The 17,156-nt window shown below is 36.4% G+C and overlaps 1 protein-coding gene across 1 annotated transcript in view; it reads right to left on the reverse strand.

Moving 5' to 3' along the window:
• Positions 1 to 325: 325 nt before the first annotated feature.
• Positions 326 to 17,156, reverse strand: part of LOC143244950 (glutamate receptor ionotropic, delta-2-like) — a 74,205-nt gene continuing 57,374 nt past the window's right edge. The window contains exons 10-12 of the mRNA XM_076490546.1: positions 9,406 to 9,635; positions 5,509 to 5,771; positions 326 to 5,294 (exon numbers count right to left, since the gene is read on the reverse strand). Of these exons, the coding sequence (XP_076346661.1) occupies positions 5,060 to 5,294; positions 5,509 to 5,771; positions 9,406 to 9,635 (728 nt within the window). The 3' untranslated portion in view covers positions 326 to 5,059. The remainder of the gene's footprint in view (positions 5,295 to 5,508; positions 5,772 to 9,405; positions 9,636 to 17,156) is intronic.

Genomic DNA, 17,156 nt, shown 5'->3' on the forward strand with positions numbered 1-17,156 from the left:
AAGGTATGAAAAAATCGAATGCTTTTATTTTCTGAACTTTTGTTAATATATATATATATATATACACACACACACACACACAGAAAGTGTTGAAATGCATTTTAATAATAAAGGCTACTTGTAGCACATACGAGACCACGGAGAGTACGTATACGTGATATTTATTATGAGAAATGTAGCAATCGTGATAAACATGGTTGACAAGTTGTGGCTTTAGTTGTTACATATTGCGAGATTATATAATTAGTAAAGCTGCCAGACCTGCTGAAGCAGTTAATAAAAGTTAGCCCTAAGAAATAAAAACAAATTCCGAGCTAATATAAAAAAAAAAACACTTTATACTGCTATACTAACCAGTAAGGGCCAGCATGGCTAGGTGGTTAGGGTGCTCAACTCGTAATCTGAGAGTCGCGGGTTCGAATTCCCGTCACACCAAACATGCTCGTACTTTCAGCCGTAGGAGTGTTATAATGTGACGGTCAAGCCCACTATTCGTTGGTAAAAGAGTAGTCTAAGAGCTGGTGGTGGATGGTAATGACTAGCCTTTCACTGCTAAATCAGGGACGGATAATGTAGATAGTCCACGTGTAACTTTGCGTGGAATTCAAAAACAAACTAACTAACCTGAAAAGCAACGGTTATTGTCAGAAAAAAACCTGCCTAGGAAAACGTTTCACTGCAAGTGTTTGTTTCTTCTGAGGCAGATTACAAAATACAGAAAGACTAAAAACAAAACTTTGAACCTTAAAGGCCTCTTTGCGAACGTTTGGTTTTCAGAAACTCGGCTCGACCACTCGTGAACAAACGTGGATGGAGTGTATGAGTTGTAAGAAGTATTTCCAACTTAAGTACTTTGAGGAAAATCCGAATATGTTTTATGTGCCACCTCTTTGAGACTGAGGTTCCATTACGATTTCTTTTGTCCGTAATAGTAATATTTATTCGAATTGAAACTTTCTTTTATAGGATCGTTTATTGATTAATTCAACATCTTTGCGTTTTCTTTTATCCGTTTTATTATAACCATTGTAAAACGTTTGCTTTTATTTTGAGTCTATAAAGTCTTAGCATAACATGTGATTAACAAAGTCGTAAAGTTAATGTTATTCTAGAAGTCTGTGTTCCTTGTCGTTCTGATGGCATCACATGTGTTCTGCTCATGGGTGGAATAACTAATTCTGCACGATGTGAATAAAGGTTAACATCTAGTGATCTCCACTAGTAGTTTAGGTGATGTCTGGATATTACAACTTCCCTTGTGCTTAAATTAGCATCAGTCGCTGTGGGTAAATCCGAAATTTCCTGTGAAGCAAGAAATACTATATTTAAATATTCATGCACCGGATTTAGTGATTTGATTGACGAGAAGATATATTAAGGGAAGAGAGCTAGTTAATCAATTCGTAAATCTAGCAAAAGATACCTCCCCTTCTCTGATGTCCATAAAGCAAGTGTATTCCCCGTGTTTTTGTTTTAGTAATAAGTAAAGATTGTTTTCATTTTATGTTACACATCATGTCTAATCTATTTATTCGTTCGCTTAAACTTAGTTGTAGCTAAATTCGGTATCATTTTGTAATTTATCCTGCCAAATCTCCCGTTATAGAGTAGGCCTACATAATGCTCTATGAGGAAAACACTTTAACCTGAAAAAAACAAACAAACTGCACGTTTAGTTACGTTTCTTGCTGTACATCTAAGTGTGTCTATAGTGTTAGAATGATTCTTGTTTTGAGAATCGAGTGAATTCACTTTCTTCGTGTGAGATTCCTTGCTACGTAAAGAGTAATGCTATGAGGCTTGAATAATTAGACTTATCTTGATAGAGTCCGTGTTAAGAGTTGTATTATATATCTTTAGATATAGCCCTTTAACGAAACTCTGTCTCATGATCATTAATATAGTGATATTTGATCCTGTCTTGAGTGTGGTTGAATTAAATTTCTATATTCGCTTTCACATTGTTGAACTTTGACGGGGATTCTGACTTTAAATACCCGTCCCCTCAGTGACTCAACGACTACTCAATGACTTCAACCATCAACTCTGGACTACTCTTGTCTGATCAAATAGTAGGATTTGACTGTCATTATTGTATTGCTCCCATAGAAGTTGTTATATGAAAAATATTTTATCATGAAATAATTTTTACAACTCTACATTCGTGACAATAGAATAAATAATTCATAATCTATGACGTGTAAAACTGAAACGAGTTTAAATTCGTTTTTAACAGTTTTAAGGAAGAGTGAAATTTTTGTTGTTTAAATTAATATTGACGTAGGAAGAGGTTGCGAAGTGTAGGTGCTTGACTGACTAGACATGCGTAGCGATTTAAATTATAAGGAACTGTTAGCTTCCGTGTTACCAAAGGCAGTTCAATCTAGAGAGGTATAACAGCATGCTCTCCAGTAACTTAATATAATAACAAAACTATACAATTCAAATATCTAAAAGTGGGGTGCTACAGAACCCCCTGGTTTCGACGCCTCTGATTAAGAAAAGGTTCTGCCTCTTTTGTCTTCACCTTTTTGTATTTTCTTAAACAACTTAGGATTACATTAAAGTTAAAATATTAATTTCATTTCAACATATTTTAAGTAATAAAATTCACTTTGGGCACGTTAAAATTTTCCAGTATTCCTGAAACCCCATCATTTTATTCCATCGTGTATGCAAATAATTTTTTTCTAGTGAACCATCTATTAATGGTGATTACTAATTAATGCGTATAACATGATTTTTATATATTTAATGTAATACAATCTAAAATTTGTACGAAAGAATAACTTTATTTTCTTATGATATTGTGTTATATAAAAAAGCATACCATTGTTTTTTTACCTTCTATTATAAGAAAGGAATTTTTAAAATTTGTTATTTATGCAGTTTCCATCTTATTCTAGTAGGTTTTTAAGAGCTCTCAATGGGTCAACAGTTAAAATCTGTGGTACATTTGCCCATGATGAACATAACCTAGATTAATCATTGTATAGTTGTCTGCTAAAACAAACAAATCAAAAACTGAAACAAGGTCGTTAAGTTCCTTTTGGTGTAGCTATCCGTTGTTCTGTTTCATTCATCTAGAGTAGCACTTTTGTCTTCCAATGTTAAAGGTAACTGTAAGATCACCCGTGGTATGTAAAGTTAAACAGTTGTCCTTTTCAATGTCAGTCAGGTTATGATGGAGCAAATTTTAGTTTTTATGGTTATGCGAGTATTTATTTTTGATTTATTATTTTCATCTATCTTTTAGTTTAGCTCCCAAGTGGCACAGTGGCATGTCTGCAAACTCACACCGCTAAAAAGTGGAGTTTTGGTACCTGTGGTGGGCAGAGCACAGATCGCTCTTTGTGTAGATTTGTGCTTAATTCCAAGTAACCTAGCTTTTAGTTTATCTATGAATTTTTGAGTTGCATTAAAACACAAACACAAATTTTAGTTAAACATTTGTATTTTGAGCAACTATGTACGTATGATGAAACTGACACCAGCTTCCTAGTAGTGAAGTATTTATACTATTAATGTAGCAGGAGGTTATGTAAATTTATGATCACATGAGGTGTACTCTCATGAAATACTCTGCCAGAAGCTTCACTAAGAGAGAGAGTCATGAGATAGTTAGTAAATGATACAGTTAATGAATTATTGTTGTTTATCGTTACATATTGTTTTAATATTGAAAAGTATATTTATGTTGGTGTATTTTTCTGTGATTAGGTTTTTCCTTTCTGATTCTATTATTTGAAGTAATATTAATATAATAAATTGTTCATTATGTGTTTCTCTCACGAAAAAATGTTGCACTGAAGAGGACAAGCGAAAGTGTCGAAACTTGTTTGCATACAACCTTCGTGTTTCCACAATAGTGGATGTAAGTTTTATTGTATTTTTATTGTTCATTAATATTAGCGCAAGCCATGACCAGGCACACGTTCAAGTAAGTGTTATAGTTGAATCATATCTTGTTATTTTTCTGTTGACTCCAATCATAGCGGCGTGTTTATTTTGACAGTTACCAGGTGAACTCTTGGGTTATGACCTTCCTCAGGAATTGCCATTCACGTGGGCGATGAGTATGATCTTACTGAGTTACGTAATTAACGTGAGATTTATTAAGTACGGTACAAAGAGAGAGAAATTACCCACAACTAACTTTTCGGTAGAGGCTGATGTGGCAAATAAAGAACATTTTCACTGTATTATTTGTAGCGATTGTACAATTGTGTTCAGTCTTTCTTTATTTTTCTCTTATCTTGGCGAATTTTCGGATATTTTGTAACCCTATCTTCTTACTCTTAGAGGAAATTCCGCTCTCTTATATGCCCCCCAGTGGCATGTCTGTGGACTTGCACACTAAAAACCGGGTTTAGATACTCGTGGTGGGCAGAGCACAGATATCCCATTGTGTAGCTTTGTGCTTAATTCTAAACAAAGAAACAAAACCGCTCTCATATATTGTCTACAAGGTGTTTAGTGACTTGTAATATGTTTCTTTTTCTTTCTTTATTTGGTTTGTTTTGAATTTTGCGCAAAGCTAAACGAGGGCTATCTGCGCTAGCCGTCCCTACTTTAGCAGTGTGAGACTAGAGGGAAGGCAGCTAGTCATCACCACCCACCGCCAACTCTTGGGCTACTCTTTTACCAACAAATAGTGGGATTGACCGTCACATTATAACGCCTCCACGGTTGAAATGGAGAGCATGTTTGATATGACGGGATTCGAACCCGGATTACGAATCGAGTGCCTTAACCAACTAACCATACCGGGCCTTCTTTCTCTCTAACCACATTGTTGAAGTAGCTACCCAAATACACTTTATTTGGAACGTGAAAATGAATTTATCGCATGGGTGATTGGACCAGCGATGTAACTCTACCAACAAATGCAAAGTGAAATAGACTACTTTCTACAGCGGATTGTTGACAAATTCATAATTTAAAGCTTTTCTTAGTTATGCATTTTCCGCTTACTAATACTAGAATGGTGAACATGAGCGTTCCAGGAACAGTAGGAAAAATTAAGGAGTCAAAGTGAAAGAGAATCTGCGTTTTACAGTCAATTCATCATGATTCCACGTTTTCTGATATAACAATTTTCACCTGCTAACACTAAAATACTAAACACGAGTCCCAACGACAATAGGTAAAACGCTCCTTGAAGATCTTCTAGACCTAAGGATCTCGGGCCACCTGACTCCACCTCATCTGATTTAGCAGCTTGTACTCGTAGTTTAACCAGTAAATCTTGTTTCCATTTCAAGATCAAACCAGCTTCTTGAATCTTCCTTAAACTGTAAATTATAATGAAAATAATGACGTAATGATAATGCAGCTAATGGTGCATCTTTATAAACTATTTCGTGTTCGAAATAATAGTTTTAAAAATGTTTAGGAGAAAGTAATTACAAGTGTTTTTGTTAAGTGGTCTTATTGGATATATATATACATATATATCATAGAAAAGTATTAGTGCTTCTATATGGCGATTAAATAATTCCTTCTCACATTTTGTTAAACGTATTCTTGTACGGACATCCTTGCTGTATTGGTATGGCGTACACTGTAGTGAAAAACTGATCTTTGGCAATAATAAACCGTTCCCAACCCAGTCCAGCTGCTTTTGCCTCTAACGGCGCCAGGGCGAAAATAAAAGCAAAATTTCTCTCCAGAGTCCAGCGCATTCCTTGGTTTAGATTTTCTGCCGTTGTTTCTTTCGGGTTTTCTTTCATTCTTTTTCCAAGCTCTAAAAACGTTCCTTCTGTTGCCACCTGGAGTTACAAAATTATTCCATGTAATTAAAGTTTAAATGTAAATAAAATTTGACGCTTGTTATTTTAAACTCCAAACGAAATGTTAAGAAAAATTAAACGGTTATTTATTTATTATTAAGCACAAAGCTACGCAAGGGGCTATCTGTGCTTTGCCGATCACGGGTATTGAAACCTGCTTTCTAGCAGTAGAAGATCGCAGATATACCATTGTGCCGATATACTGTCAGTACATATATGTTATCGAAATGCTTGGTCGACAACTCTTAATATTAAGTAATATTAATGAGATATTTTGTGTTTTTGTTTTTTGTTTATTTATAGAGTTTTCATGGTAAATTGTTTTATAAGCCATTCATGAGCGCCCACAGAAATACTTTCAATGGGGGCAAAACATGTATATAAAATTTTACAGTGTAAATAAAAAAAATTAAAATAATTTGTATTATGTGTGCTTAAACGTAAACTCAAATTTACAGTTTTAATAAAAAATTATTAATAGTATTTGGTTTAACAACGATGTTAAGTTTACATCACGATTCGCGTAATGTAAAGGGGGCAAATACTCCTTTTTATGGGCTCCCATAAATCCATTAGGGTATTTTCATGTGTAACAGATTTACTGTAGTACGTTTATTTTAGTGCCTACGCTTGTTTCTGTATAGTCTCCTTGTTTTTTGCACATGACCTATATTCTTGTGTGTATATTGCGCAAGTTCGGCCTGTTCTCGAAATTTAAAGAAAATTCTTGAAAGTAAAAATCAACAATACTTGTTTTTCGAAAATGTATTAGATTATTGTTGAAACATCGAAAACCTTGCGTGATTTGTATAAACGCTACGTGCCAAAAGAGAAGTGGATTGTTGTTACTGGTTAGCTAAAATCAGTGTGCTATAGGCCTAGGAAACCATAATTGCAATTAAGGCCTATTAATCGGAAAACTACAGAACTGGACCACGAACGTTTATGGATTTCGAACATTATAAACCGTTCAACTTCAGTAAATTACTTTGGATGTTATTATTTCTACGAAGACATTAAATATCTTCGTTGGCAAGAAGTGAACTTGTAAATGATATGAGGACAATCAAAAAATGACAGCTAGCTAGTTTAAGCTATATTTACTCAGAATTAATTTATTCGTCGTGGACCTGGATCGTCGATAAAATATTCAGTTCTATACCAGATATAAGAATCAGTATTGTTTGTAACTTTGTAAAACTCTTGTATATAAATCATCATTTGTTAATTATTAGTAATAACCGTAATTATAAACTGTATTTTTAAAAAAAATCTATATTAAAATATATTTGTGTTAAAAAAGGAAATTGTGTGTATTAATCTTGTTGGCAAATAACAAATTTAATACATATTAACATTTAATTATCTACTAAGCCAAATTCCGGTTATCAGAAATAATAATACGTAACGTACGTGACACAATAAGTCGGATATTAATCTGAAATAAATTATACCTCGTAACATAAGAAACTGGGAGCTCGTCCGGGATATAGTATGCGTGACATCAACAAATCTGATTTTACTCACCCCAGTGTCTCTCAAACTGGATAACCTCAGGGGAAGTGGTGGAATGTGTTGTGTTGGCCCGTGAGTTGATGGCCCGGCATGGCAAAATGGTTAGGGTGCTTGACTCGTAATCTACGGGTCGTGGGTTAGAACACTTGTCACATGCTCGCCCTTTCAGCTGTGGAGGCGTTATAATGTTACATCAAATACCCCTACTCGTTGGTAAAAAAATAGCCCTATATTTGGTGGTGAGGGATAATGAACAGTTGCCTTCCCTCTAGTCTTTCATTGCAAAATTAGGGACAGCTGGCGAAGATAGCCCTTGTGTAACTATGCGCAAAATTTAAACCAGCCCTGTGAGAAGATTAGGAACATATAATTAATGTAAAAATGATTTACTGCAATTAATAATGCGTATATTTTTTACACAATACATTTAGCAGTTACATATCCGATTGTTTTTGTACCTTTTATAGCAGCATTTTTCAAATAATTCTTATAGCAATTATACGAATAACCAACGATCCCTACCTTCCATTTAATATTAATTTTTCTCTATTTATAGATAACGGAGGTTCCCAAATATTTATTTAGCTTTGATTTTGATAACGTTATCAGTAATTTGGCTTGTTTTGAATTTCGCGCAAAGCTACATGAGGGCTATCTGCGGTAGCCGTCCCTAATTTAGCAGTGTAAGAATTGAGGGAAGGCAGCTAGTCATCACCACCCACTGCCAACTCTCCGGCTACTCCTTTACCAACGAATAGTGGGATTGACTGTAACATTATAATGCCCTCACGGCTGAAAGGGCGAGTATTTTTGGTGAGATAGAGATTCGAACCCGCGCCTCTCTGACTGAGAGTCGAGTGCCTTACCCACCTAGCCATGCCGGGCCTCATTATCACTAGTGTTTCACAAAGAAAGAATGAGGTAACTGACCGATAGCTGACCACATGTTTGAAAGCGGTTGTGTAATTGAGTGTAAGAATGTAGAGGGCGTGCTTAGATGTTGGAATGCCCATGCTATATATTTACCAAGATTGTAATTAAACGATTCATATGTGGACATTATTGGTTGTAGTGGACAATTAGTCAAACCTTATGAATTTTGGGGATGTCGCATATCTGTAGTGTACGTGAGTCGGTCTGGTGTAGGTAGGAATACAGTGTTTTTGAAATTGTTGGCTTTTTAATTTTTAGGAGTATTTTTTTTGGTTGCGTTTCGTGTGTCTTTGTTGGATTTGTGTGTGTTGGTTTATATTTGTTAGTGTTTGATAGGATGTTCTTTATTTCTTGGTTTCTTTGTTTTGAATATCGCACAAAGCTACTCGAGGACTATCTGTGCTAGCCGTCCCTAATTTAGCAGTGTAAGACTAGAGGGAAGGCAGCGAGTCATCACCACCGCCGCCAACTCTTGGGCTACTCTTTTACCAACGAATAGTGGGATTTTTAATTTTTTCTAGGAAGTTTGGTTGTTGGATGTCAATAGAATTGTCGAAGCTGTCTTCTTTCTGTTGGCTGTTTTCGGTTGTTTTCTTGTTGTTTTTGTTTTCTGTGGAAAGGATCACAAGTCTCCTGGCTAGATCTTCTAAACATGTTTTAATTTCTAAGGTTGGAATGTACCTAGGTGTTGTTGTGAATAGTAATAACAGCAGAAACAAGAACAACAAAAAAGCTAACAACAATAATAAACTAATTTTCATCCATTAAAAGAAGATAACTGTAACGTAAAATTATTTTTTTTATTTATTTTGTGATGATTAGCTGCTTTCCTTCTAGTCTTACACTGCAAAATTAGGGACGGCTAGCGCAGATAGCCCTCGTGTATCTTTGAGCAAAATTTTAAAAAATTATTCAAAATTATAACTTGTTATTTTGCTTTGGTTTTTCAAAACCTTCATAATAAAAATAGGATCTCCATAATTGGCTACCTGTGCTGTAAAGTATAAATGTACACATTTTCTAAAGTAAAGAGTTCTTTTGTTACATCTTTATATTTTAATTCACGGTCATTGATTTAAACCTTTTTAGTTCGTTATACGTGATTATTTACGTTTGTAAGTGGCTATTCAGGCGCAACTTGTATTTTAGTGAAATAGATGCTTACCAAGAAATTTGTCAGAAATGATGTGCCTATAACAGTACCAGCTTTCATATTTTCTCTGACAACAGAGGCCTCTAGCTTCTCTACTGTGTCTACAGCTTCATTCATGCCGGGGACATTCATGAACGACGTCAATGTGCCACTGTAAGCAGAGATCACGATTAGAGCAAACATCCACCAGAAGGCGACCATCAGTCGAAAGCTGTCTCGTTTAAGAATATACACGTTCGGGGCTAGGACAAATGAGAAAGGAATAATAAAAGTTTATTAAATGAAAATGTCGTGGTAAGAAGGATATAACATTTCAATAAACATGTTTATTAACTTTTTGTTTATATTATAACTACTTTAAGTAGCTGAACTTTATGAAAAGTTTTGATAATTATAAGTGAAAATAATGATGATGTGATTGTTTAGGGACGTGTTAAGTTAATATTATCCTTAAAAATCAGCCATTCCAAAAGGGGATCACGTGCCCATCCTAACGGAAAGAAGGTTCTGAATTACGTTTCCCTAAAGCTAAATTTCAGCTGTTAAATAATTAATTCGACAATATGAGACATTTGAGTATGTACATTTTGATTATACTTTATGCATTGTTAAATAAAAAGCATCGCGATTTATAAAAGTTGAACTTTTGTAAAATGAGTTCATGGCTAGACCACGTTTTCATGTAAATTAGGAGACAACCTATACTTTTTCAAGAACATTATTCCACTTCCAAAGGTAGAAGGAAATGAAACTGGCCTATAAAAAGTTGTTTGTAATACAAGTACATAAATCTTCATGTCTAGACGAAGCTCAAGTAGCAGTATAACCATCTTGTAAAATATGTAACAATTTTACGCAGAACAGTATGGCTTTCAAAAAATACAATACAGTATTTTAAGCTTCGTATCAGCACTAGGGACTCTCAGAACGCACAGCAGTATTGCGAAATTTTAAAATGCCTAACAGCATTATGAAAAATTTTGAAATACTTAAGAGTATTACGAGCTTTTAAATTGCGAAGAAGCATTATGGAACTTTAAAACAAGTAAAAATGCTACAATCGTTTAAAATGCATTATCGCATTGTAGAATTTTAAAACACATAACAGTATTTCGACCTTTTTAAAGTTTTCTGTGCTGTAACGTTTCAAAATTAAGTAAACAAAAATTAATAAACTTGAAACTATTGAGGGTAATTGGCAAGTTCAAATGAAATCATTAAAAATTTCTCTGTAAATTGGGTTTATATTGTGTTAAATATTTTACATCATTAAAAATTTAATAAAAGAAATTAAAGTTCAACCTATTTCGTTCTTTATTTTGCTATTTAGATAAAGAAAGTATGTTAATAACTTAGTTTTTATGAATTCTGCGCATCTTGCTGCAAACGATAACCCCTTTATTCTTATTTATTCAAACTGGTAAACGTGGACTCGTCACGGTACAGTCTGTTACATTCACTAGAGCGCATACAGTCACCACGTAGTGTTGATAATATTCGTCTTTAAAAAAAAACAAGCAAAAATGAGTCGGTACGTTTGTCGTAATCAACAGACATGGACGTTTCTCCTTGAGGACGATCAAGTATAATATTTTACATATGTCCATCAATCTATGTTGATCCATTCATTTCTGACTGAGTTATAGAGCAAAAATAGTGTGCAAAATCGATATGGATATGCATTTCTTTTAAACTTTCGTATCTTGACTCTTTAAAAACTGACCACTTCTAAGTTGGTTCGAAGTCCGAAGTCTAAATGCGTATCAATTTTTTTTCTTTTCCAAATCCATTCAGACCCGGCATGGCCAAGCGTGTTAAGGCGTGCGACTCGTAATCTGAGGGTCGCGGGTTCGCATCCCCGTCGCACCAAACATGCTCGCCCTTTCAGCTGTGGGGGCGTTAGAATGTGATGGTCAATCCCACTATTCGTTGGTAAAGGAGTGGCCCAACAAGAGTTAGCGGTGGGTGATGATGACTAGCTGCCTTCCCTCTAGTCTTACACTGCTAAATTAGGGACGGCTAGCACAGATAACCCTCGACTAGCTTTGTGCGAAATTCAAAACAAACAAACCAAATCCATTCGTTCTTTTTTGAGAAATACTGCTAGCAAACACACAGGGAAACCAAAACACCTGCTAATGTGATAGCAAATTTCAGAAGTCCAAAAATGATTAATTTTTACCAGAGTTTTCTCTGGTAATTAAGTAGATACCATAACGTATTATAAATACCTCTAAACTGTACACCAGCACTTAGCCCCTACATAACTATAATGCCTAGGACTCGTAGCAACTGATTTGTTTTCATTCGCTGTGTAAAAAAATTGCTTTTGGTATTAAGGTATTGATTAACTAATTTTGCATGAGTTATAAAATTGCTAAACAAATTGGCGATTCTTTATTTTGTAGAGCCGTTCTTGTTGCTTTAGACTAATTTGTTTTATTGAAGATGCATTTTATTATAATTATAAAATAGTGAGATACAATAAATTTTTAGCACACATAATGGTTAGTCACTCAAACGGCGTAAATACATCGTAATGCACAGTTAAGGAAAATAAACGTTCCGTTACATGTACCGTGGCTACGTCTGACTATAAGAAAAAAAAGAAAAATTCGAATTTATGTAGATCGAAGCCGATACTCCCATATAGAAACTGACAGGTTTTATTTTGCCGTACGATAAGGAACTTAAAATTAACTTGATGCTTTTTCCTTCTCATTTCCTGGAGAATAAATGTGAAACTTTATAACGGACTGAAAATATTACTTGATATTCAGAACTTGAGACACAAACGACTGATGTAACACCGTATTTCTCAATAGAAGACAAGGCTCAGTTTTGAATGGAAGTAATGATGTTGTTAACAATACGTTACGAAACTTATGAGCCCTCGTATTATATTTCGAAACGTTATTTCTGAAAGGTTTAAACATTTTATTTTTTCATTAAAAATGTAGTTGCCGAATAAAATATTTCTTAGAAATGGCTTGTCCCAGCGATCGTGTTCGGACTGTCAATCTGAAGGTTCGTGGTTCGCAGTCCGTTGCTTCACAAACATGCTCGCCTTTTATTGGGCTGTGGGTGCTCTATACGAGTTATGGTGAAATTCCACTATTTTCATGCATGAGTATCCTAAGGGTTTAACGTGTGTGTGGTCTTCTGTCTTTTTACCCCTTTAATCTATAAATTTAAAGTTGAGACGGTTATGCGCAGATAGCCCCTTTTGAAGCTTTTCGCGAATTTTTAGAAATAAATTCTTAGAAATTGTGAATTTGGTGAATATAAAGAACAGCGAACTTTATATTGATGCACGTGCATTCTGCGACATTCGGGAATATTTCAGCACAACGTTTATTAACAGAATTTGTGAGCTCTCACAATTATACAGAGATTGATTAAATTGTTATTAAGGGGGGCATTGTGTTACATGACATTGTCCGGAAAGAGAATTGAAATTTTAATACTGAACGCCATTTGATTGTCTAAACGGTCGCGTCAGAGATCTAGAATTTAGGTATGACATACCTGTTCCTAATTTTGAACTACTGACTAGAGGATGATGCCAGTCAGCACCAACCGCCACGACAGGTAGGTTTCTGTCCTACTTTTCCTTCGGTGTGGATTTCTGTTCGTGGTAAGGGGACCTCGCAGGTACGAGCGTAGTCAATGGGGGGGGGGGTGTTAAACCCTCCACCCCATGGACTCAAACTTTTTTAGACAAGTTCAGTTGCCACCTGTGAAGTCTCATAAAGATTTGTGATTGCATGGCAGATAATTTCACACACAACAAGTCAGAACTAGAGAAATACGATCGAATATCTATGAAAGGCTCAAACGCCTGTTCGTTCTTTCCAGGACATCTACAATATAGTTTGGTTCAACTTTAATATCACGGTGTATGTATAATGAGGCCAGGCCATTCAATCGATCTTCAGTGGTGGTATTTCTCAAATACGTTTTGAGTCTTCTGAGGGTTGGAAACGATCGCTCCTCTGAGCTCGTTGACACAGGCAGCGTGGCAAATACTTTCAACAGTCTAGAAATGACTGGGAACATTTCTGCATTGCACATTGCATGTGCAACTATGGCATTTTTTGTTCTGTTGTTCGCAAGTGATTTGTACCAAACCCTAAGTTCACCTACTGTAGCTAGTGAAGTGCTGTCAATGTCAGCCTTGTATATATTAACCAACTCTTTAATTTGGTCACATTGTTGTGCTGTAGGTTCTGACCATTCTGTGGTAGATCCTGATGGTAGTGGACACATGAAGTTTGTAAGGAGAGTTTTGTGACTGGACAGACGGTTACATATTTGTGAAAGAAAGTGATCAACAAATGGTACAAATACAACAATACGAAAGTACTCCTCAGGGCTTTTGGTTTGTGAGTTAGCACGGTACATCTGTCTTTTAGCCTGCCTTGGCATTATGATGTCAATTTGAAGCTTACTACACAGAGTTTGAGCCTCACAGAAAATGTTGTTAAATTCATTCACCGTATTATTTCTGAGTGAACGGATTAAATCTTCCACTATTTCTGCGTGATGCATCGCAGCACCTAAATCAACGTTCTGCAGTAAGTTGCACAGAGGTAAACTAAAGGAAAACAGTTTAGCAATGGTAAGTAAAGTGATGATGAATTCTGGCTGTGTTATAGAACACAACAGTTGATTGGCTTGCGTAGCAGAATCTCTGTCTTACCAACCTGATATGGTCTCAAGGGCATCTGCAACTGCATGGATTAATTCTAGAAAGACAATGACTGAGTCATGCCTCTCAACCCACCGGGTGGGGCAGAGACCTTTCAAACTTTTTTTTTCGATTTAGGTGCTTCATTCTCCACCGAAAGAGTCAAAACGTGCTTTCGTTTGGGTGTATTGAGAAAGTTTTCAATGCTAGAAATTACTCCCATGCAATTTCGCACAGGAACTTCTTTACAAGCATCAGAAATTGCCAAGTTTAGGAAATGGGCACTGCAGTGTACGTAGGGTGCAAGTGGGAATTTATCAGTTAAGTGTCTCTGGACATCACTGAGTTTCCCACTCATAGAGATAGTACCGTCGTACCCTTGTTCTCGCAGTTAAGCCATGCCAATACCATATTTTGTCAGATTGGTTATGATAACATCAGCCAAGTTTTTGCTTGTCGCATCATAAACAGGTATACATTGCAAAAAAATCTTCTCTCATTGCATCAGAATTGTTACTGGCACGAAAATATCTAAGACACAGCGAAAACTGTTCAATGCCTGAAATATCTGTTGTTTCATCAGCTAATATTGAGAAACACTTTGCAGCATTAACCTTGTTGACCAAAGCATCAAGAACACGAGTATTACAGGCATTGATGATTTCATTTTGAATTTGAGGACTAAGATACGTAGCATTTCTCTTTGTACTCTTAAGGCTTACTGAAAGCTTGACATCACCCTTTGCTCTGTAGCGCAAAATTTCCCGAAAATTTCCATCATTATTGATGGGCTCCTCATTAGTTTCACCAACAAACATTGGACCAGAATCATATTTTCCCCTCAAAGCTAAACTCTGTCTCCCACACAGCAATACAGTATAAATAATAGGCATTACATATTGCCGGTTCTGTTCAATTTCTTGCTTGTAAGTTGCATCAAGCTGCAAGTGCACAGATGAACTTGTGTTTACGATCTGTAGAAAGTTGTTAGCTTTTTCTTTGCTGTCTTGGTGGTACTGTTTTAATTCATGTGCCTTGAAGTCTTCAACAGCCTACTTCCAGTTTGTGTATGAAAATTTCACTAGTTGTCCCAATTTCTGGCTTCCAACACCAGCACCATCAAGAGCAAAAAGACAGTAATACCTGCAAAAATCACCCTTTGCATGTTGACTGTAGAGTAGCCATCTCTACTGTGAAAGCCAACGATGCAGAGAGTTTGCATGATTTTAATACAAAATTAATATAATGAGGAGTCGACTTACCTGTTTACCAATGCTGACATCATCAGAAATGTAATTTCCAATGTCCCAGACTGAACCTGAGGTGGTAGTGGCAGCACTGGTAGAAGGCCAAGGTGATGACTCTGACAATTCAGTTGAGAATTCGGATTCAACCTGATTGGCTGCAACAGATTGATCAGGTCCAGCCTCATAAATGGGTTTAAAGAACCCATGCAGTGCCTTTTGCTTTTTCAGGCTTGATAATGAATGATTGCTTATCGCAACTTCTGTTTGTCAACGTCACATTCACAGTACCATTGGCGCCATCTTTAGTGATTCATTCACTATAGATGGCGTCAATAGTACTAGGTTAATGCCATGGTGCTGTCAGCCTGCCACGGTGCCACCCACTGTTTATTTGTGAAGTAATTCTTGAAATCCAGGGAATCTGAACATACACTGTCCATGATATTTGAATACAGATTATAGATACTATACATATATTTTGCACTTTCCTGAGTGGTGACTCTATGTTTTATATGTTGATGACAGGACTGTAGGCATACTTTGCTGGGCCTGATAACTTCAAGTTATATATTATATATATAGGCCTATATATTTATTTATGATAATAAAGACAAGACAAACACCTCAGTGTGCCATTTTGAAATTTACAAAAAGGTGGTCTCAGAATGCACAATTCAGGCTTTTCTTTTATGTTTTTATTAAAAAACTTTCCCGGGGGCCATGCATCCGGACCCCCATAGCATGGCTTCGCGTCTGCAGCGCTTGCATCAAGCACTCAAACTAACCCCCCCCCCCCAATGGCCATTTCTGGCTATGCCCCTGCTCGCAGGGAAGGTTTTGTTCTTTTAGTTTACCTCATCTGGAATCTAAACATCAAACAACGTGTTTGCTGTGCGTGGTGACCCATTGGCTTTGAATTCCTGTAGACGGGCAAACTTGGAGTGGCCCCTAGGGTCAATCGGCTGATCCACCTGATCCACCATCCTAAGTACCAGTGTTGGATGTTCTCAAGAGGTGTTGTGGACATTGTATTTGATGCTGGTGTTTGGGTACAGTGCTCACGAAACCCTGGAGTGGCTGCAGTGTCCTTGTTTGACATTGTAGTGCGCCCCCTCATAGGGTTCCATGGTGGGTGGCGTCAGTGGGCACCGAAATATTTTTTTTATTATGAATCCTTGCAATAAAAACTTAAATAAAATAGTGAAAAACCAGTCCATAGGTAAACGACCACGTCTTGAAAATTCTGAGCAGCAATCTTCAACATCTGTAACACATGTTGTACTAAATTTTCTTTTATTGCATTCACTTCCAGACAAATTTTTAGGGCAAATGATTCCCTTATTCATTCAGAATGGACTAGAGGGACTTACTAGTTCTCCAAAGTCAGTAAAGAAGATTCGCTCTGGTGACATGTTGGTGGAAACATTCACATTTCAACACAGTGAACTCCTCTTGCATTTAAAGGCGATTCGGGATATACCTATTAAGGTTACGCCTCATACAACTTTAAATTCGTCACAAGGAGTTATTGTTGAGAGGGATTTGAAGAACATCCCCAAGTCACGGATTCTTGCCGGTTACTCCACTCAAGGAGTTTCTACAGTGAGGCATATCTCCACTCGCAAAGATGGAATTACAATGCCGATCAATATCCTTATTCTGACATTTACATCACCACTTCCACCTGCCACCATCAAGGCAGGTTATCTAAATTGTAGATATGGCCGTACATTCCAAATGCTCTCCGATGTTTCCAGTGTCAGAGGTTCGGTCACTCGAAGACGTCATGTCGTGGTTTATTGACGTGTGCTCGTTGCGGTAGCAAG

This window comes from Tachypleus tridentatus, chromosome 2 (genome assembly GCF_004210375.1).
Source record: "Tachypleus tridentatus isolate NWPU-2018 chromosome 2, ASM421037v1, whole genome shotgun sequence".
In the NCBI taxonomy this organism is placed as follows: Eukaryota; Metazoa; Arthropoda; class Merostomata; order Xiphosura; family Limulidae; genus Tachypleus; species Tachypleus tridentatus.